This window comes from Schistocerca nitens, chromosome 2 (genome assembly GCF_023898315.1).
Source record: "Schistocerca nitens isolate TAMUIC-IGC-003100 chromosome 2, iqSchNite1.1, whole genome shotgun sequence".
Taxonomy (NCBI): Eukaryota; Metazoa; Arthropoda; class Insecta; order Orthoptera; family Acrididae; genus Schistocerca; species Schistocerca nitens.
Window position 1 is genome coordinate 577991332 of NC_064615.1, and position 19048 is coordinate 578010379.

Here is a 19048-nt window from a genome sequence, read left to right on the forward strand (position 1 = left end):
AACTGATCTTCCCCGAGGTCGGCTTCTACCAGTTTTTCCATTCATCCATAAAGAATTCATGTCAGTATCTTGCAGCCATGGCTTATTAACTGATAGTTCGGTAATCTTCACATCTGTCAACACCTGCTTTCTTTTGCGATTGGAATTATTATATTCTTCTTGAAGTCTGAGTGTATTTCTCCTGTCTCATACATCTTGCTCACCAGATGGTAGAATTTTGTCAGGGCTGGCTCTCCCAAGGCTGTCAGTAGTTCTAATGGAATGTTGTCTACTCCCGGGGCCTTGTTTCGACTCAGGTCTTTCAGTGCTCTGTCAAACTCTCCACACAGTATCGTATCTCCCATTTCATCTACATCTACATCCTCTTCCGTTTCCATAATATTGTCCTCAAAAGCATTACCCTTGTATAGACCCTCTATATACTCCTTCCACCTTTCTGCTTTCCCTCCTTTGCTTAGAACTGGGTTTCCATCTGAGCTCTTGATATTCATGCAAGTGGTTCTTTTTTCTCCAAAGATCTCTTTTGTCCTCCAGCCATCCCTGCTTAGCCATTTTGCGCTTCCTGTCAATCTCATTTTTGAGACATTTGTATTCCTTTTTGCCTGCTTCATTTACTGCATTTTTATATTTTCTCCTTTCATCAATTTCAATATCTCTTATGTTACCCAAGGATTTCTATTAGCCCTCATCTTTTTACCTCCCTGATCCTCTGCTACCTTCACTGTTTTGTCTCTCGAAGCTACTCATTCTTCTTCTACTGTATTTCTTTCTCCCATTCTTGTCAATTGTTCCCTAATGCTCTCCCTGAAACTCTCTACAATCTCTGGTTCTGTCAGTTTAACCAGGTCCCATCTCCTTAAATTCCCACTTTTTTTGCAATTTCTTCAGTTTTAATCTACAGTTCATAACCAATAGATTGTGGTCAGAGTCCACATCTGCCCCTGGAAATGTCTTACAATTTAAAATCTGGTTCCTAAATCTCTGTCCTACCATTACATAATCTATCTGAAACCTATCAGTATCTCCAGGCTTCTCCCATGTAAACAACTTTCTTTTATAATTCTTGAACCAAGTGTTAGCTATGATTAAGTTATGCTCTGTGCAAAATTCTACCAGGCGGCTTCCTCTTTCATTCCTTACCCCCATTTCATATTCAACTACTACATTTCCTTCTCTTCCTTTTCCTACTATCGAATTCCAGTCACCCATGACTATTAAATTTTTGTCTCCCTTCACTATCTGAATAATTTTTTTTATCTCATCATACATTTCATCGATCTCTTCATCATCTGCAGACCTAGTTTCAGCACTTATAATAACATAAAAGCAGTTAATCATACAGGAGAGACTGACAAACAGATACTATGTAAGTATTGTATCCTATCATAAATACTAACACAATTCTGCATATCTGCCATAATTAAGCTTTCTAAAGAGTATTTTTTTTTGTTTCACTGTTTGACACAATCTGAAATGTCATTATAATGCTACAATGTAAATTTAGCATCCCGATGAAATGTATCAGGTATTCTAGAAAGTTTCTTACCTCTCCTACAAAATTCTTGTTTTGCTGCTTATGCGGTCTGCCAACGATATCTCAATGACCTCAAAACTTCAGCCTTTTATGGTGAAGAAAGTCATCGGATATCTCTTTTTGCCCACCGTGGTTCAGCAACTTGATGTGGCATGGACTCAATGAGTCATTAGAAGTCTCCTGCCTCAACAGCCACTCAACTGCTGTGTTTGGATGGAGGCTGAGTTGGCATCCCTTCACTCCCAGCTTCAGGCAGTGTTGGCTTCGGTCACACAGCTTGAGGCTGTTGCCAATGGGCATCACTGTGGGGGTCCGGATGGGGGTTTGTCGGGGATGGCCAGCTCGTCCCACGCATCCCCCGATCGGACTACAACTGTGGTTACCCGGGATACTGCCCACATTGAGGCTGATCCCTCACCTGTGGTAGAGTGGGAGGTCGTCTCAAGGTGTGGCAGGGGGCGAAAGACATTCCGGAGGGCTGAACGGAAGGCCTCTTCAGTTTGTCTGAAGAACCGCTTTTCAGGCTCTGTCTCAGGCTGATACTGATCTTCGGCCTGACATGGCTGCTTGTCCTGTTCCAGAGGTTGCCCCTCAATCTGCAAGATCCGGGCGGTTGCAGAGGGTGGGCTTACTGGTAGTTGGGAGCTCCAACGTCAGGCGCGTTATGGGGCCCCTTAGGGATAACGCAGCAAGAGAGGGGAAGAAAACCAATGTGCACTCCATGTGCATACTGAGGGGAGTCATTCCAGATGTGGAAAGGGTCCTTCCGGATGCCATGAAGGGTACAGAGTGCATCCATCTGCAGGTGGTCGCTCATGTCGGCACCAATGATGTGTGTCGCTATGGATCGGAGGAAATCCTCTCTGGCTTCCGGCGGCTATCTGATTTGGTGAAGACTGCCAGTCTCGCTAGCGGGATGAAAGCAGAGCTCACCATCTGCAGCATCGTTGACAGGACTGACTTCGGACCTTTGGTACTCAGAGGCTGAGATGGTTCTGTGACCGTGTGGGCTGCAGATTCCTCGACTTGCGCCATAGGGTGGTGGGGTTTCAGGTTCCGCTGGATAGGTCAGGAGTCCACTACACGCAACAAGCGGCTACACGGGTAGCAGGGGTTGTGTGACATGGACTGGGCGGTTTTTTAGGTTAGATGGCCTCAGGCAAGTACAGAAAGGGCAACAGCCTCAAAGGGTGCGGGGCAAAGTCAGGACATGCGGGGACCAAGCAGCAATCGGTATTGTAATTGTAAACTGTCGAAGCTGCATTGGTAACGTACCGGAACTTCAAGCGCTGGTAGAAAGCACCGAAGCTGAAATCGTTATAGGTACAGAAAGCTGGCTGAAGCCAGAGATAAATTCTACCGAAATCTTTACAAAGGCACAGACGGTGTTCAGAAAGGATAGATTGAATGCAACCGGTGGTGGCGTGTTCGTCGCTGTTAGTGGTAGTTTATCCTGCAGTGAAGTAGATGTGGATAGTTCCTGTGAATTATTATGGTTGGAGGTTACACTCAACAACCGAGCTAGGTTAATAATTGGCTCCTTTTACCGATCTCCCGACTCAGTAGCATTAGTAGCAGAACAACTGAGAGAAAATTTGGAATACATTTCACATAAATTGTCTCAGCATGTTATAGTCTTAGGTGGAGATTTCAATTTACCAGATATAGACTGGGACACTCAGACGTTTAGGACGGGTGGTAGGGCCAGAGCATCGAGTGACATTATACTGAGTGCACTATCCGAAAATTACCTCGAGCAATTAAACACAGAACCAACTCATGGAGATAACATCTTGGACCTACTGATAACAAACAGACCCGAACTTTTCGACTCTGTATGTGCAGAACAGGGAATCAGTGATCATAAGGCCATTGCAGCATCCCTGAATATGGAAGTTAATAGGAATATAAAAAAAGGGAGGAAGGTTTATCCGTTTAGCAAGAGTAATAGAAGGCAGATTTCAGACTACCTAACAGATCAAAACGAAAATTTCTGTTCTGACACTGACAATGTTGAGTGTTTACGGAAAAAGTTCAAGGCAATCGTAAAATGCGTTTTAGACAGGTACGTGCCGAGTGAAACTGTGAGGGACGGGAAAAACTCACCGTGGTACAACAACAAAGTTAGGAAACTACTGCGAAAGCAAAGAGAGCTTCAGTCCAAGTTTAAACGCAGCCAAAACCTCTCAGACAAACAGAACCTAAACGATGTCAAAGTTAACGTAAGGAGGGCTATGCGTGAAGCGTTCAGTGAATTCGAAAGTAAAATTCTATGTACCAACTTGACAGAAAATCCTAGGAAGTTCTGGTCTTGCGTTAAATCAGTAAGTGGCTCGAAACAGCATATCCAGACACTCCGGGATGATGATGATGGCACTGAAACAGAGGATGACATGCGTAAAGCTGAAATACTAAACACCTTTTTCCAAAGCTGTTTCACAGAGGAAGACCGTACTGCAGTTCCTTCTCTAAATCCTCGCACAAATGAAAAAATGGCTGACATCGAAATAAGTGTCCAAGGAATAGAAAAGCAACTGGAATCACTCAACAGAGGAAAGTCCACTGGACCTGATAGGATACCAATTCGATTCTACACAGAGTACGCGAAAGAACTTGCCCCCCTTCTAACAGCCGTGTACCGCAAGTCTCTAGAGGAACGGAAGGTTCCAAATGATTGGAAAAGAGCACAGGTAAACTATAGACCTATATCTTTGACGTCGATCTGTTGTAGAATTTCAGAACATGTTTTTTGCTCGAGTATCATGTCATTTTTGGAAACCGAAAATCTACTCTGTAGGAATCAACATGGATTCCGGAAACAGCGATCGTGTGAGACCCAACTCGCTTTATTTGTTCATGAGACCCAGAAAATATTAGATACAGGCTCCCAGGTAGATGCTATTTTCCTTGACTTCCGGAAGGCGTTCGATACAGTTCCGCACTGTCGCCTGATAAACAAAGTAAGAGCCTACGGAATATCAGACCAGTTGTGTGGCTGGATTGAAGAGTTTTTAGCAAACAGAACACAGCATGCTGTTATCAATGGAGAGACGTCTACAGACGTTAAAGTAACCTCTGGCGTGCCACAGGGGAGTGTTATGGGACCATTGGTTTTCACAATATACAGGGTTATTACAAATGATTGAAGCGATTTCACAGCTCTACAATAACTTTATTATTTGAGATATTTTCACAATGCTTTGCACACACATACAAAAACTCAAAAAGTTTTTTTAGGGATTCACAAATGTTCGATATGTGCCCCTTTAGTGATTCGGCAGACATCAAGCGGATAATCAAGTTCCTCCCACACTCGGCGCAGCATGTCCCCATCAATGAGTTCGAAAGCATCATTGATGCGAGCTCACAGTTCTGGCACGTTTCTTGGTAGAGGAGGTTTAAACACTGAATCTTTCACATAACCCCACAGAAAGAAATCGCATGGGATTAAGTCGGGAGAGCGTGGAGGCCATGATATGAATTGCTGATCATGATCTCCACCACGACCGATCCATCGGTTTTCCAATCTCCTGTTTAAGAAATGCCGAACCTCATGATGGAAGTGCGGTGGAGCACCATCCTGTTGAAAGATGAAGTCGGTGCTGTCGGTCTCCAGTTGTGGCATGAGCCAATTTTCCAGCATGTCCAGATACACGTGTCCTGTAACGTTTTTTTCGCAGAAGAAAAAGGGGCCGTAAACTTTAAATCGTGAGATTGCTCAAAACACGTTAACTTTTGGTGAATTGCGAATTTGCTGCATGAATGCGTGAGGATTCTCTACCGCCCAGATTCGCACATTGTGTCTGTTCACTTCACCATTAAGAAAAAATGTTGCTTCATCACTGAAAACAAGTTTCGCACTGAACGCATCCTCTTCCATGAGCTGTTGCAACCGCGCCGAAAATTCAAAGTGTTTGACTTTGTCATCGGGTGTCAGGGCTTGTAGCAATTGTAAACGGTAAGGCTTCTGCTTTAGCCTTTTCCGTAAGATTTTCCAAACCGTCGGCTGTGGTACGTTTAGCTCCATGCTTGCTTTATTCGTCGACTTCTGCGGGCTATGCGTGAAACCTGCCCGCACGCGTTCAACCGTTTCTTAACTCACTGCAGGCCGACCCGTTGATTTCCCCTTACAGAGGCATCCAGAAGCTTTAAACTGCGCATACCATCGCCGAATGGAGTTAGCAGTTGGTGGATCTTTGTTGAACTTCGTCCTGAAGTGTCGTTGCACTGTTATGACTGACTGATGTGAGTGCATTTCAAGCATGACATACGCTTTCTCGGCTCCTGTCGCCATTTTGTCTCACTGCGCTCTCGAGCGCTCTGGCGGAAGAAACCTGAAGCGCGGCTTCAGCCGAAAAAAACTTTATGAGTTTTTCTACGTATCTGTAGTGTGTCGTGACCATATGTCAATGAATGGAATTACAGTGAATTTATGAAATCGCTTCAATCATTTGTAATAGCCCTGTATATAAATTACCTAGTAGATAGTGTCGGAAGTTCCATGCGGCTTTTTGCGGATGATGCTGTAGTATACAGAGAAGTTGCAGCATTAGAAAATTGTAGCGAAATGCAAGATCTGCAGCGGATAGGCACTTGGTGCAGGGAGTGGCAACTGTCCCTTAACATAGACAAATGTAATGTATTGCGAATACATAGAAAGAAGGATCCTTTATTGTATGATTATATGATAGCGGAACAAACACTGGTAGCAGTTACTTCTGTAAAATATCTGGGAGTATGCGTGTGAAACAATTTGAAGTGGAATGATCATATAAAATTAATTGTTGGTAAGGCGGGTACCAGGTTGAGATTCATTGGGAGAGTCCTTAGGAAATGTAGTCCATCAACAAAGAAGGCGGCTTACAAAACACTCGTCCGACCTATACTTGAGTATTGCTCATCAATGTGGGATCCGTACTAGATCGGGTTGACGGAGGAGATAGAAAAGATCCAAAGAAGAGCGGCGCATTTCGTCACAGGGTTATTTGGTAACCGTGATAGCGTTACAGAGATGTTTAGCGAACTCGAGTGGCAGACTGCAAGAGAGGCGCTCTGCATCGCGGTGTAGCTTGCTCGCCAGGTTTCGAGAGGGTGCGTTTCTGGATGAGGTATCGAATATATTGCTTCCCCCTACTTATACCTCCCGGGGAGATCACGAATGTAAAATTAGAGAGATTAGAGCACGCACGGAAGCTTTCAGACAGTCGTTCTTCCAGCGAACCATACACGACTGGAACAGGAAAGGGAGGTAATGACAGTGATACGTAAAGTGCCCTCCGCCACACACCATTGGGTGGCTTGCGGAGTATAAATGTAGATGTAGATGTAAATGTAGACCAGGCCACAGTTTTCCAGTCATGTAGTGTTCAACTGGTATGGTGACAAGCCTAGGAGAGGTGCTGCAGGTGATGATGTGCTGTTGACAAAGGCACTCACATCGACTGTCTGCTGCCATTGCCCATTAACATCAAATTTTGTCGCATTGTCCTAATGGATACATTCGTCATATGTCCCACATTGATTTTTGCAGTTATGTCAGACATTGTTACTTGTCTACACAAACACAACTGCTCTCGGTCATTAAGTGAAAGCCATTGGTCACTGTGTTGTCCACGGTAAGAGGTTAGTGCCTGAAATTTGGTATTTTTGGCACACACTTGATACTGTGGGTCTTGGAATACTGGATTCCCTAATGTTTTCTGAAATAGAATATCCTAAGCATCTAGCTCCAATTACCATTCTGCATTCAAAGTATGTTAATTCCCATCATGTATCCATGATTGGGACTTGTATCTTTTTACATGAATCACCTGAGTACAAATAAAAGCTCCGCCAATGCACTGCCCTTTATACACTGTGTACACGATGTGTGTGTGTGTGTGTGTGTGTGTGTGTGTGTGTGTGTGTGTATGCGCGCGCGCGCAATCGCGTTGCACATGTGTGTGCACACGCGCGATCAATTTTTTAGATTTGTCAATGATGGTTATGTGGAACAGAAATTAACTCAGAATTAGGAACCGCACAGTGCCTGCTGCTTCAAACTGATCAGAAAGGAATTTCTTTCATTATGAAACACACAATTTTCATGTTCACAACAGAGTAACTATTTATTAATTAAGCAGAATACATGATGATTATATTTGTTTACAAAACTTTACAAGAACAGTTGTTACATACAGACAGACTGCCTGAAAATATTCAAAAACAATGCAATCAAATATTTAAACTACTACTTGTTTTTGCTGCTCATGACAATTATTTTCGTTTTCCATTTCAGGAACACAAGATTCCAGCTTACGTTTCTTTGCAACAGGTTCAGTTAAATTCTTGGCATCTATCTGTTCTGTCTCTGTGAATGAGTCTGCTGCAGCAGAGTTCATGCACACTTCATCTACTTCCTTTTGTACACGGTGACAGTCTGTTTCGGGCATCAATTCTTGTCCATTAGGTGACACACTAGTTTGCTTTTTTATTATTTGCTCATTGCCAGCTCCCTGATTCTTGTCCTGTAATCTTATTTCTTCCTCTGGAATTTCTACATGTGATTCAGTCTTACACTGCCTCTCAAATTGAATGTCTTTGCCGTGGTTTGCAGTGTCAGTTTCATCCACTAACTCTGTCTTCTTATTGTTACTGTATGCTACGAATCTATCTTCTACTTCAACACTGATGCAGCAGTCACCTTGAACTTCTGAAGCAGAATTTTCAACATCATCATAGTGATCTTCAGTGGGGACCTTTGTTTCTTCTGGAAGTGTAGTAGTTTCTTTTACTTTTACTATCTCCATAACTGAAGTTTCTTCAGTACTAACATCATGCTCTTTCTGAATTTCACTACTAACATTCATTTCATCTGGAAGTGTCGTAGTTTCATTTACTTGTGCTACCTCTATAATTGAAACTTCTTCATTTTCATTATCATACTCTTTCTCATTTTCACTAGCATTATTTTTATCTTTCAGAGTTCCTTCATCTAAGACGCTAGCCACTTCCTTTCTATGAGTGTGTTCTACTACTTCCTTTTCAGTGTTAGGGATGGTCAAAACATCAACTTCAACTTCACTTTCATCTGCTTCACAGAGATTGCTAAACAAAACTTTCTGTTGCAAAACACCATTTGCAATATTACTGTTATCTGTGTTGTCCATGAGATTTTCACCGCTCCGTTTCTCTTCATTTGTGCCATTTATCAATTTTGGAGGAGTACCAACTGGTTGCATTTCATCATTAACTATGTTATTTTCATTGCAGTTTTCATTTTTCGTACATATCTGGCTGTGTTCATCAGCTTCAGTTTTTGCAATGTGTGGGTTTTCCAATGAATTAACTTCTTTTAATTCTTCTTTATCTACCTCATTAATTTCCTGAGAGACAGAGCATGTGACAATGTCAGTTTCAATGTCACTGTCATTACTATCACTGCTCTGATCATATAAGTAACTGATGCTGTAATTATTTGATGATATAGGTGTCTTATGCATAATTGATTTCCCTGCAGTCTTATCAGAAATATTGAAGTTCACCCGCTTTTTAACAGTGGACTCCTTTGCATGCACTAAGAAAGCATTCTCCATTTCATCATCGTCATCATCATCATAATCATCTTCATCATCATCGTCATCATCATCGTCGTCGTCACCACCACCACCACCACCACCACCACCAGTTTGATCTCCAGGCTGATTTTTCTCTGCATCATTTTCATCACTGTCTTCTTCTTCTTCTTCTTCTTCATTCTTGTCCTCATCTTTGCCTCCTGGTCTTGTAACTTCATGTTTTTCAGGTAAGAAATTACTTTTAACTGTCTCATATTTTTCTTTGGTTTCATTCTTGGCAACAGCAAGTAAACTTGAAATACATGAATCCTCTGTAGTTTCAATATATCTGTCCTGTAGTTCATCCTCTGAGTCATGTAATTTTAGATGTAGTGGAATGTTACAGTTATTCTGAGTTTCTAATTCACTGTCATTTTGGTCACAATATTTTTTGTGTGTTACAATGCTTTGGAGTTGCTGGACAGTTTTATTGTCGTGTGTCACTAGATCCATTGGAACATCACTGCTTCCATCATTATCTTGGCAGCTAGTAACATGATGTGAATGTGGAACATCACTACTGTATAAAGCACGAATATTTTTATCATGCACTGTCTTTGTCTTTATAATTCTCTCATCAGTATTATTACGAACAGTACTTGTATCTCTTTCATGAAGATGATTCTCTGAAGCATTATGTATATGCTTAGGACTGCTAGAAACTTGCAGCAGCTCACTATCTTGCTCTGGGCTAAGTTTGGATCTGTCAGTCTCCATGCTTTCACTAAAAATTATTCTATTCTTGTGACTGTTTTCTAATTGGATCACTGCCTGCATATCATCAACAGATAGTGTGAAATGAAGTGGTCTGCTGAGAGGATGAACTAGTTTGACAAAGTTGTTCAGCGACTGGCTACAGAAACTTGCAACCTGCAACAGTTTAATTTGAAAGTTATTCTAAAAGCTTAAGGATGAACTGCACTTACAAAAATGAAAAATCATTAGGATACTAATAAATTATGATAAATGTAAATAACTAAGAGTTTATGGAAAAGTACAAGCCAAAAGTGAAGCTAACACAACAGTATCTATTTGCTAAGTTTAGCACGAACTTGAATGAAATTTAAGAGGCCATCCAAAAATATGAAAGATAAAAGAAAGGAAGGAAGATTAGTGTTTAATGTCCCATCAACAACAAGGTAACTAAAGACAGAGCACAAACTCAGATTGTTTCAAGGATGGGGAAGGAAATGCCCTTTCAAAGGAACCATCCTTACATTTGCTGGGAGTAATTTAGGGAAATCACAGAAAACTGGGGGAAAAAAAATGTTGCCGCACATAGATTTGAACCGTCATCCTCCCAAATGTGAGTCTGGAGTATGACAGATAGAGAGATCAATAAATGGGATATATGACACAAATAATTATGTCTTGGATATCTTACTGAGATGAGGGGGAAGTCATGCCTGTGTTGATACTGTGTTGCATGTTAGTATAGGGCACATCTTTCATATTTCCAAGGACACAAACTTGAATAGACTGATGGAATGCATTACACAAGAGGGATGAAAGAAGCTTGGAAACTGATGTAAATTCTTCACTTGAATCACATAACACATGTTCACACCTAACTCTATCAATAATGTTAATGCAATCCATGATGTATTTCAGAATTACATGCAGCAGAAACAGTAAATGTGGTGGTGGTTGATGGTGATGGTGGTGGTGGTGGTGGTGGTAGCAATACACACATGTAAGTTACGTGACTAAAATTATAGAAGACTTCTAGAAGCAGTTCACTTGTGAATGTTTCTTAGGTAGCTGGAGGATAGATAAGAAATCAAAAAATTAAGCATTTTTTTTAATATTTTAGGTATTTAAAGCTTCAATCCCTGCCCTTTATGACTGTCCTGAGTCAGAACATAATTTCACGTTTTTGTTTTCTAATAGAAATGTATTATGGAAAATAATCATGTCTGCTAAACAAAACAAAATAGATACTCTCAAAGACTCGCTACAGTGCATTAATTTCAATACAAAAACAGCCATACCTTTACACAAGGATCTGAAAGACCAACACGCATAAGCTGAAAGGCGAACTGTAGTGGTGGTGGCCATGAACAATGTGGCCAAAAAACAAGTGTGTGAAGTAACTGATAAAGTTCCAAACGACATTTCCAGTCACTATATGGAGCAAAAATCTCACCACGTCCAATTTTGAGCAGAATTTTCAGCAGTTCCTCTTGAATCATCTGTAACAGCAATCGGAGTTACAATTATGTATAATTTTTTCAAGCATTGTTCAGTTATAACCAAACATACATACACACACATTTTCTTTCTGATGGGGTTTGGGGTTACCTCAAAGTCATCAAATGTATTTGTAAACATATACACAAAATGCTAGTGCTCAATCAGTGTATAATTTGAAAATGAAGGCAATTTCTCAGATCAGAAATAATTGTGAGAGCACTCTAACACATAACAAGTGCAATAATATCACTAATGCCAACAATGTTTTGTGGCAAGTTCAGCAAACAAGGGGTCAGATGCACCACTTCGACTGTGAGTTATAGAGCAGTTAGGATGCAAAGACAGTTTTGTATTTACGGAGTTAATTTGTGGCACACAGTAGTAGCAAAAATTGTGTATTTTGAACTGCTTGTATGGTGGAGAGTCTGTTTATATAAAACAGTGTTCAAATTACATTCAACTGTGAGTTATGTAATTTAACACTCTCTGTGCCAAGCCTGTAAAATTTACGGGCCACTGGACTTCCGAAAATCACCAACCCCATAGAATGTACGGGCTACAGTGTTTTCATCAAGTATCATCTCTTTGATGCTATTCTGATGGCTATGGATGGTGGTATGGGCTTCTTGGGATCTTAGTTCAGGATTGTGTTCACAGATGGCAATGTTTGAGGAGTAATATATCTCCACACCAATGCTGGTTGTTAACTTTGTTCGAAATGGCACGGAGAGTACCATCCGATCGGGAAATAAGTGGCTTACTCATGGCGGAAAAGGTTTTAGATGATACAGAGAGTGCAGAAGAGAATGAGGAAGAGAATGGCATTCTTGAAGGCACATGAATTATTAGTTGTACATTACGTGGTGTTGTTACTATTTTCGCAAAAAACTTACGCCGTGTTACGAATTTTGTTAGGCTTTGCTGCAACCACACTGTCACAGGCTATATTATTCTTTTCAGTTGACGATCTGAATAAAAGCAGCTCGTCAGAAGGGGCTGGAAGCAATGATGAATTTCAGTACGCACCCCGCTTGATGTTTTTGTTGCTGAAGCTGACATCTGGAGCGCAGTTGATTTTTTACCGTCTTTGCCTATCAACACAACACTGAGAAAAATATTTGCAGACATTAATTCTTCAAGTTCGATATTCGACTGTGCTAAAGTGTTTCTAATGGACAAAGATATCAGAGACTTGAAAGCACAAACAAATCTATATACAGCACAAACAATTATAAAGAAACACAGTAAAAATAAACTGAAACTTCATTCAATATTGAGTTCATGGAAGCCAGTTACGTTGACTGTAATGAGATGTTTCTTGGTTATCGTTTGCCATATGTGCGTTTCCAGATGGCCAAGAATGGCAGATCACTGGTGCTCTAATCCAGTTGTCAGATGCAATTTCTGTCCGCATATAATGAGCCATTTGCAGTATAGTCAGATACGTTCTTGCTTACATCTCACTGATAATCATAAGCAAAAAAAGCCAGGAGAAGAAAGATTTCATCCACTCTCCAAAATCCTTCCTTACTACAACAGGCTGAGGGAACATTGTATTCAAGCATATCATCCATCAGAAAAACTTACAATGGATGAAGGTATATGCCCATTTCGAGATCGCGCAAGTTTTCGAGAGTACATACAGAACAAACCTCACAGATACGGCTTGAAGCTGTACACTGTTGCAGAGGCATGCAGTGGTTATGTCCTCAATTCTGAAGTGTATGCAGCAAAGCAGGCGCTCGACAATGCATCATCAGCAGTTGTCTTGAGGTTCCTGTATGAAGGCAATCTGTTGCATACGGGTACTTATACAGATTTTATTCAAGTCCAGATCTGTTTCAGCAGTTGGTTCAAGCAGGAACTGGTGCTGTAGGCACTGTGAGCAAGTCAAGGAGATCAATGCCCCAAGATTTGGTAGCAACTAAACTATAGAAGGGAGAAAGTACTTACAGACGTAGAGGTAATGTGTTGGCAATGAAATGGAAGGACAAAACTGATGTGTATTCATTATCAACTAGACATATGGTATCATTTGGTACACACACAAAAAGGAAAGGTACATTTGAACTGAAGCCACTTCAAGTTCTACATTACAATTGCAACAAGGCTGGGGTCAACCTTGCAGACCAATGCTTACAATACATTGTATTTAGACACAGGACAGTAAAATGGTGGAGGAAATGGTATTTTCACCGGCTCCTTATGGGAGTGCAAAATTCATTCTTGTTGTACAATTCGGTGCACCAGAAGAAAATGACAATCATTGACTTTTTTATAACACTTGCAGCTCAGTTCACTCAGGAGAAAGCACGATAAGTCGCTGGTACAAGTGTACAAAGTGGAAGTGTGGGCAGATTATCACAAAGACATTTTCTGCAGCACATACCATCAACATCCAAGTAGTATGCTGCACTTGTGTGCCATGTATGCAGCTCCAGGAGCAAGAAAGGAACTGGAAAAGCTTCCCACAAAGAAACGCGGTACCAATATGAGCAGTGTGGTGTTGCATTGTGTATAGAACCTTGTTTCAAAATATACCACACAAAGAAACATTACGATTCTGCATGAGAATTGAGTTGAGGAATATAAAGAGCAGATATACATAAAATATTTTCATTTTATAAAATTTTTGCTGTATTTTATCTTAATATATTACTTTTTTAAATTTACAAAAACATGGCAGTTAATTATGTGATTACTTTCACACCCTATAAAATACAACATAAACATCTCACCATAATTTAAAAGTACACGGAAGTAGAATTTAAATGGTGGGCTATTTGTCAAAATATATTAACAAATGCCACCACAGCAGGTCTCTAAATATTGCTAAAATTGTCTGGTTTCTTGAGCCTGGGTGCACAGGATAGTGCTGGAACTGAGAGTGTTAATATGGGACAAAACCTTATTCATATTCTCAGTAACTCCTATTTTTTCACCCTATCCATCAAACTTATTTTTTCCATCCACTACTGTACCCTCACCGCAGAAACCTCCAGCCTTGCACATCTTTCTTTCTCAATGTTCACATTTCAGCACAACGCGTGAGGACACTGAATACTACACACATATCAGAGCTTTCCTCAAATCCCTGTCTATATTGCTACAGAAAAATCTCTCTGTCTTACAAAATGCCTCTTGGTGTCCGGTTAGCTTGTCACCAATGCTACCCCAGTTTTAATTCTTGTGCTGCACTTCTAGTCACTTTCTGTTGTAATACTGTGGTATTTAAAACTCTGCATAAGTTCTAATGTTTCTCCACTCAGCATTATTTTTACCTTTTACTTCCTCCTAGTGTCATTGCTTACTTTTTCTTTTATTACTTTTATTCGACAGTTCTATACTTTTTCTTCAATGACACCCACCATTTCCTAAAACTCAAACATCTGTTGCCAGAAGTACCATGTTGTCTGCAAACCAGAAACACCATACTATTTCCTCCAAATGTTACTTCCTCGTCTTCTAGGGGACAGTTTTCAATCATATTATCTAAGCACAGGTTGAAAGGAGTAGGATAAAGATAAAAGCTTTATCTTACTCCTTAACTCAACTCATTCCAGTATATAAAACTCGCTCCTAAAATTTGCAGAAGGCTACTGCATCTTCTGCACTTTTATTTTTCCCTAAATCCAACGGCTCCTTTATCTTCTCTAGTCTTTTAATCACGATTCTTAACATAACTTTAAATTCAAAAAAATGATGCTAATTGTCCCCTGCTTACAGAACTTCCTGACTCCTTTTCTATGGAAATCATAACCATTGACAAAAAGTCCCCCGGCTATTTGCCACTGCAATTACAGAAATATCAATCATAACCCTTCTTGGTCCAAACACTAAAGTATTTTTCGTGGTATCACATATGTATCTCGGGCTGTTTTTCAGCATCACACAAACTGCTTGAGCAGTTTATGTCACAGCTCGAGAAATCTTGGACTCCGTCCTATTTTTCGATTTGGCCATGATCTAGTTACATCTGTTGGTACTAGCTCCACAACACGTCCTGCCACTGTCATTTATTCCCACAATTCCAATTACAGTCCATTTTAATACAATATCTTTTCTTTATTAAGCATTTACTTTCTAAATACTTTTCTTCGTCATTTTATCTGACTGTTGCCATCTTGTTTTCAAGCTAGTTACAATCTGGTAACCTTTTCTGCCTCTTATTATATCATATAAATTGGGATAAAAATGCTAATTTGCAATCCATTAGGCAAAACATCATGAAATATTATTTTTGCTTGTGCAGGAATCAGAGTCATGTAACATATTTTAAAGGGCATCATCTCTGACAGTTAACCTCGTTTAAAAATCACCATGAATGTTCATGCAGTAGTACCACTGTCTGTTCAAAATTACTTTAGGATCAAAACTGCACAGAAACAAGTGCCACATCCCACACAGAACACAAATATAATCTTACATTTCATTTCATTCACCTTGTTCAAACTTGCAAACCATACTTTTACAAAGACAGTACTGGCATCAGTGTCTTCTGGAAGAGCTGCATTAGGTCTCGCTATTGTTTTATTTTTCTTCATGGCAAAGTGATATTTCCAGCAGAGACTACGAATGTAGGACAGTAAATCTTTGACGAGGGCTGTTTGGTTGAATCTGGGAGTAGGGCTGAAGGTGAGGCCTTTGAGTAGGACAGAGGTTCTCTGCTGGAAATATCACTTTGCCACGAAGAAAAATAATCCTAATCCTACTCCAAATGATCCAGCTCCCCAAGACACTAGCCAAATTGAACCCTGCCTGGAACAGTTCCATCCTCCGTCACAGCAGGACCCACCTCCTCCTCCTCAAAATCACCCTCTCCAAACCTTCCAGGAATTTCTCACTTCCAGCCTTGCCTCTCAGTCTTTCTTGAAAAACCTTAATCCTACTCCCAACATCACCACAGCTGAAGCCCAAGCTATCCATGATCTGAAGGCTGACCGATCCATCGTCATTCTTCTGGCTGACAAAGGTTCCACGACCGTGATACTTGATCGTCGGGAGTATGTGGCTGAGGGACTGCATCAGCTTTCAGATAGCACTACAAACAAAGTCTGCCAAGGTAATCCCAATCCTGATGTCCAGGCGGAGCTTCAAGGAATCCTCAGAACCTTAGGCCCCCTACAAAACCTTTCACCTGACTCCATCAACCTCCTGACCCCACCGACACCCCGCACCCCTACCTTCTACCTACTTCCTAAAATTCACAAACCCAAACATCCCGGCTGCCCCACTGAGATGGTTACCAAGCCCCCACAGAACATATCTCTGCCTACGTGGATCAACACCTTCAACCCATTACATGCAGTCTCCCATCCTTTATCAAAGACATCAACCACTTTCTCGAATGCCTGGAATCCTTACCCAATCTGTTACCCCCGGAAACCATCCTTGTAACCATTGATGCCACTTCCTTATACACAAATATCCCGCACGTCCAGGGCCTCAATGCGATGGAGCACTTCCTTTCACGCCGATCACCTGCCACCCTACATAAAACCTCTTTCCTCATTACCTTAGCCAGCTTCATCCTGACTCACAACTTCTTCACTTTTGAAGGCCAGACATATCAACAATTACAGGGAACATCCATGTGTACCAGGATGGCCCCCTCGTACGCCAACCTATTCATGGGTCGCTTATAGGAAGCCTTCTTGGTAACCCAGGCCTGCCAACCCAAAGTTTGGTACAGATTTATTGATGACATCCTCATGATCTGGACTCACAGTGAAGAAGCACTCCAGAATTTCCTCTCCAACCTCAACTCCTTTGGTTCCATCAGATTCACCTGGTCCTGCTCCAAATCCCATGCCACTTTCCTCGACGTTGACCTCCCATCTGTCCAATGGCCAGCTCCACACATCCGTCAACATCAAACCCACTAACAAGCAACAGTACCTCCATTATGACAGCTGCCACCCATTCCATATCAAACGGTCCCTTCCCTACAGCTCCAGTCCTGAATCCCTGAACCATTACACCAATAACCTGAAAACAGCTTTCGCATCCCGCAACTACCCTCCCGACCTGGTACAGAAGCAAATAACCAGAGCCACTTCCTCAAACCCAGAACCTCCCACAGAAGAACCCCAAAAGTGCCCCACTTGTGACAGGATACTTTGCGGGACTGTATCAGACTCTGAATGTGGCTCTCCAGCAGGGATACGACTTCCTCAAATCCTGCCCTGAAATGAGATCCATCCTTCATGAAATCCTCCCCACTCCACCAAGAGTGTCTTTCCGCCATCCACCTAACCTTCGTAACCTCTTGGTTCATCCCTATGAAATCCCCAAACCACCTTCCCTACCCTCTGGCTCCTACCCATGTAACCGCCCCCCGGTGTAAAACCTGTCCCATGCACCCTCCCACCACCACCTGCTCCAGTCCTGTAACCTGGAAGGTGTACACGATCAAAGGCAGAGACACGTGTGAAAGCACCCACGTGATTTACCAACTGACATGCCTACACTGTGAAGCCTTGTATGTGGGAATGACCAGCAACAAACTGTCCATTTGCATGAATGGACATAGGCAGACAGTGTTTGTTGGTAATGAGGATCACCCTGTGGCTAAACATGCCTTGGTGCACGGCCAGCACATCTTGGCACAGTGATACACCGTGCGGGTTATCTGGATACTTCCCACTGACACCAACCTATCAGAACTCCGGAGATGGGAACTTGCCCTTCAGTATATTCTCTCTTCCCGTTACCCACCAGGCCTCAACATCCGCTAATTTCAAGTTGCCCCCTCGTACATCACTTGTCATTCAACAACATCTTTGCCTCTGTACTCCCGCCTCGACTGACATCTCCGCCCAACGTCTTTGCCTTTACATATGTCTGCCTGTGTCAGTATATGTGTGTGTGTGTGTGTGTGTGTGTGTGTGTGTGTGTGTGTGTGTGTGAGAGAGAGAGAGAGAGAGAGAGAGAGAGAGAGAGAGAGAGAGCAAGCGCACGCGCGAGTGTATACCTGTCCTTCGAAAGCTTGAAATTTGTGTGTGTTCGTGTGTTTTTTATTGTGTCTATCTACTAGTGTTTTCTTGTTTGGTAAGTCACAGCATCTTTGTTTTTTATATAAATAAATAAGGTTATATGCTGTTGCCTTCCCTCAACTTTTGAACTGATTTACCCAGCCAGTTATAGGGGGTCTACAGTTATGATGGGGCTTCTGAATCACGATGTAAGCTGGCATTTATCACATCAACAAACACTTCCAGTGATGAAACAAGCAAAATGTGACGAATAATAATCCTAGGATTGACTAACGATTGAACCTGAAACCTTTGGATTTGCAGCCTGGCCACTTAACCACTGAGTCACCGGGGTAAGAACAGTGATACATAATACATTACCTCAATGATGCAGAAATTATAACACAAACAGTCAAATAGATTTCCTTTGTGTATTAGCAGTTAGTTCGTGAGCTGAACTCCATTAGCACTTAGTTGCTGATAATAGCCTTGTTACTGATGGACAAACTTTACACAAATGTAATTTTGCTATGCACACACCAAATATTCATTTGAATTTTTGGGAAGATGGCGGAAAAATTCTACTGCCATTGCCCTCATTGTTATTACATACAGTTTACATGACAATTACTGTCATTATTTAATGATGTGACCATTTTCTAATAGGATGTTTTTAAAATAGCTTTATTCTGTCACGCTTTACTGTGATTATTGCATGTGACTGATGGCCTTCTTCCAGTCTTCAGTGGTCT

At 41.5% G+C, this 19048-nt stretch overlaps 1 protein-coding gene across 2 annotated transcripts in view; it reads right to left on the bottom strand.

Moving 5' to 3' along the window:
• Positions 1-7627: 7627 nt before the first annotated feature.
• Positions 7628-19048, bottom strand: part of LOC126236627 (uncharacterized) — a 122876-nt gene continuing 111455 nt past the window's right edge. For both annotated transcript variants that reach the window (XM_049946075.1, XM_049946074.1), the window contains 2 exons: positions 11121-11321; positions 7628-9999 (listed from right to left, as the gene is read on the bottom strand). In XM_049946075.1, coding sequence (XP_049802032.1) covers positions 7756-9999; positions 11121-11321 — 2445 coding nt within the window. In that variant the 3' untranslated portion in view covers positions 7628-7755. The remainder of the gene's footprint in view (positions 10000-11120; positions 11322-19048) is intronic.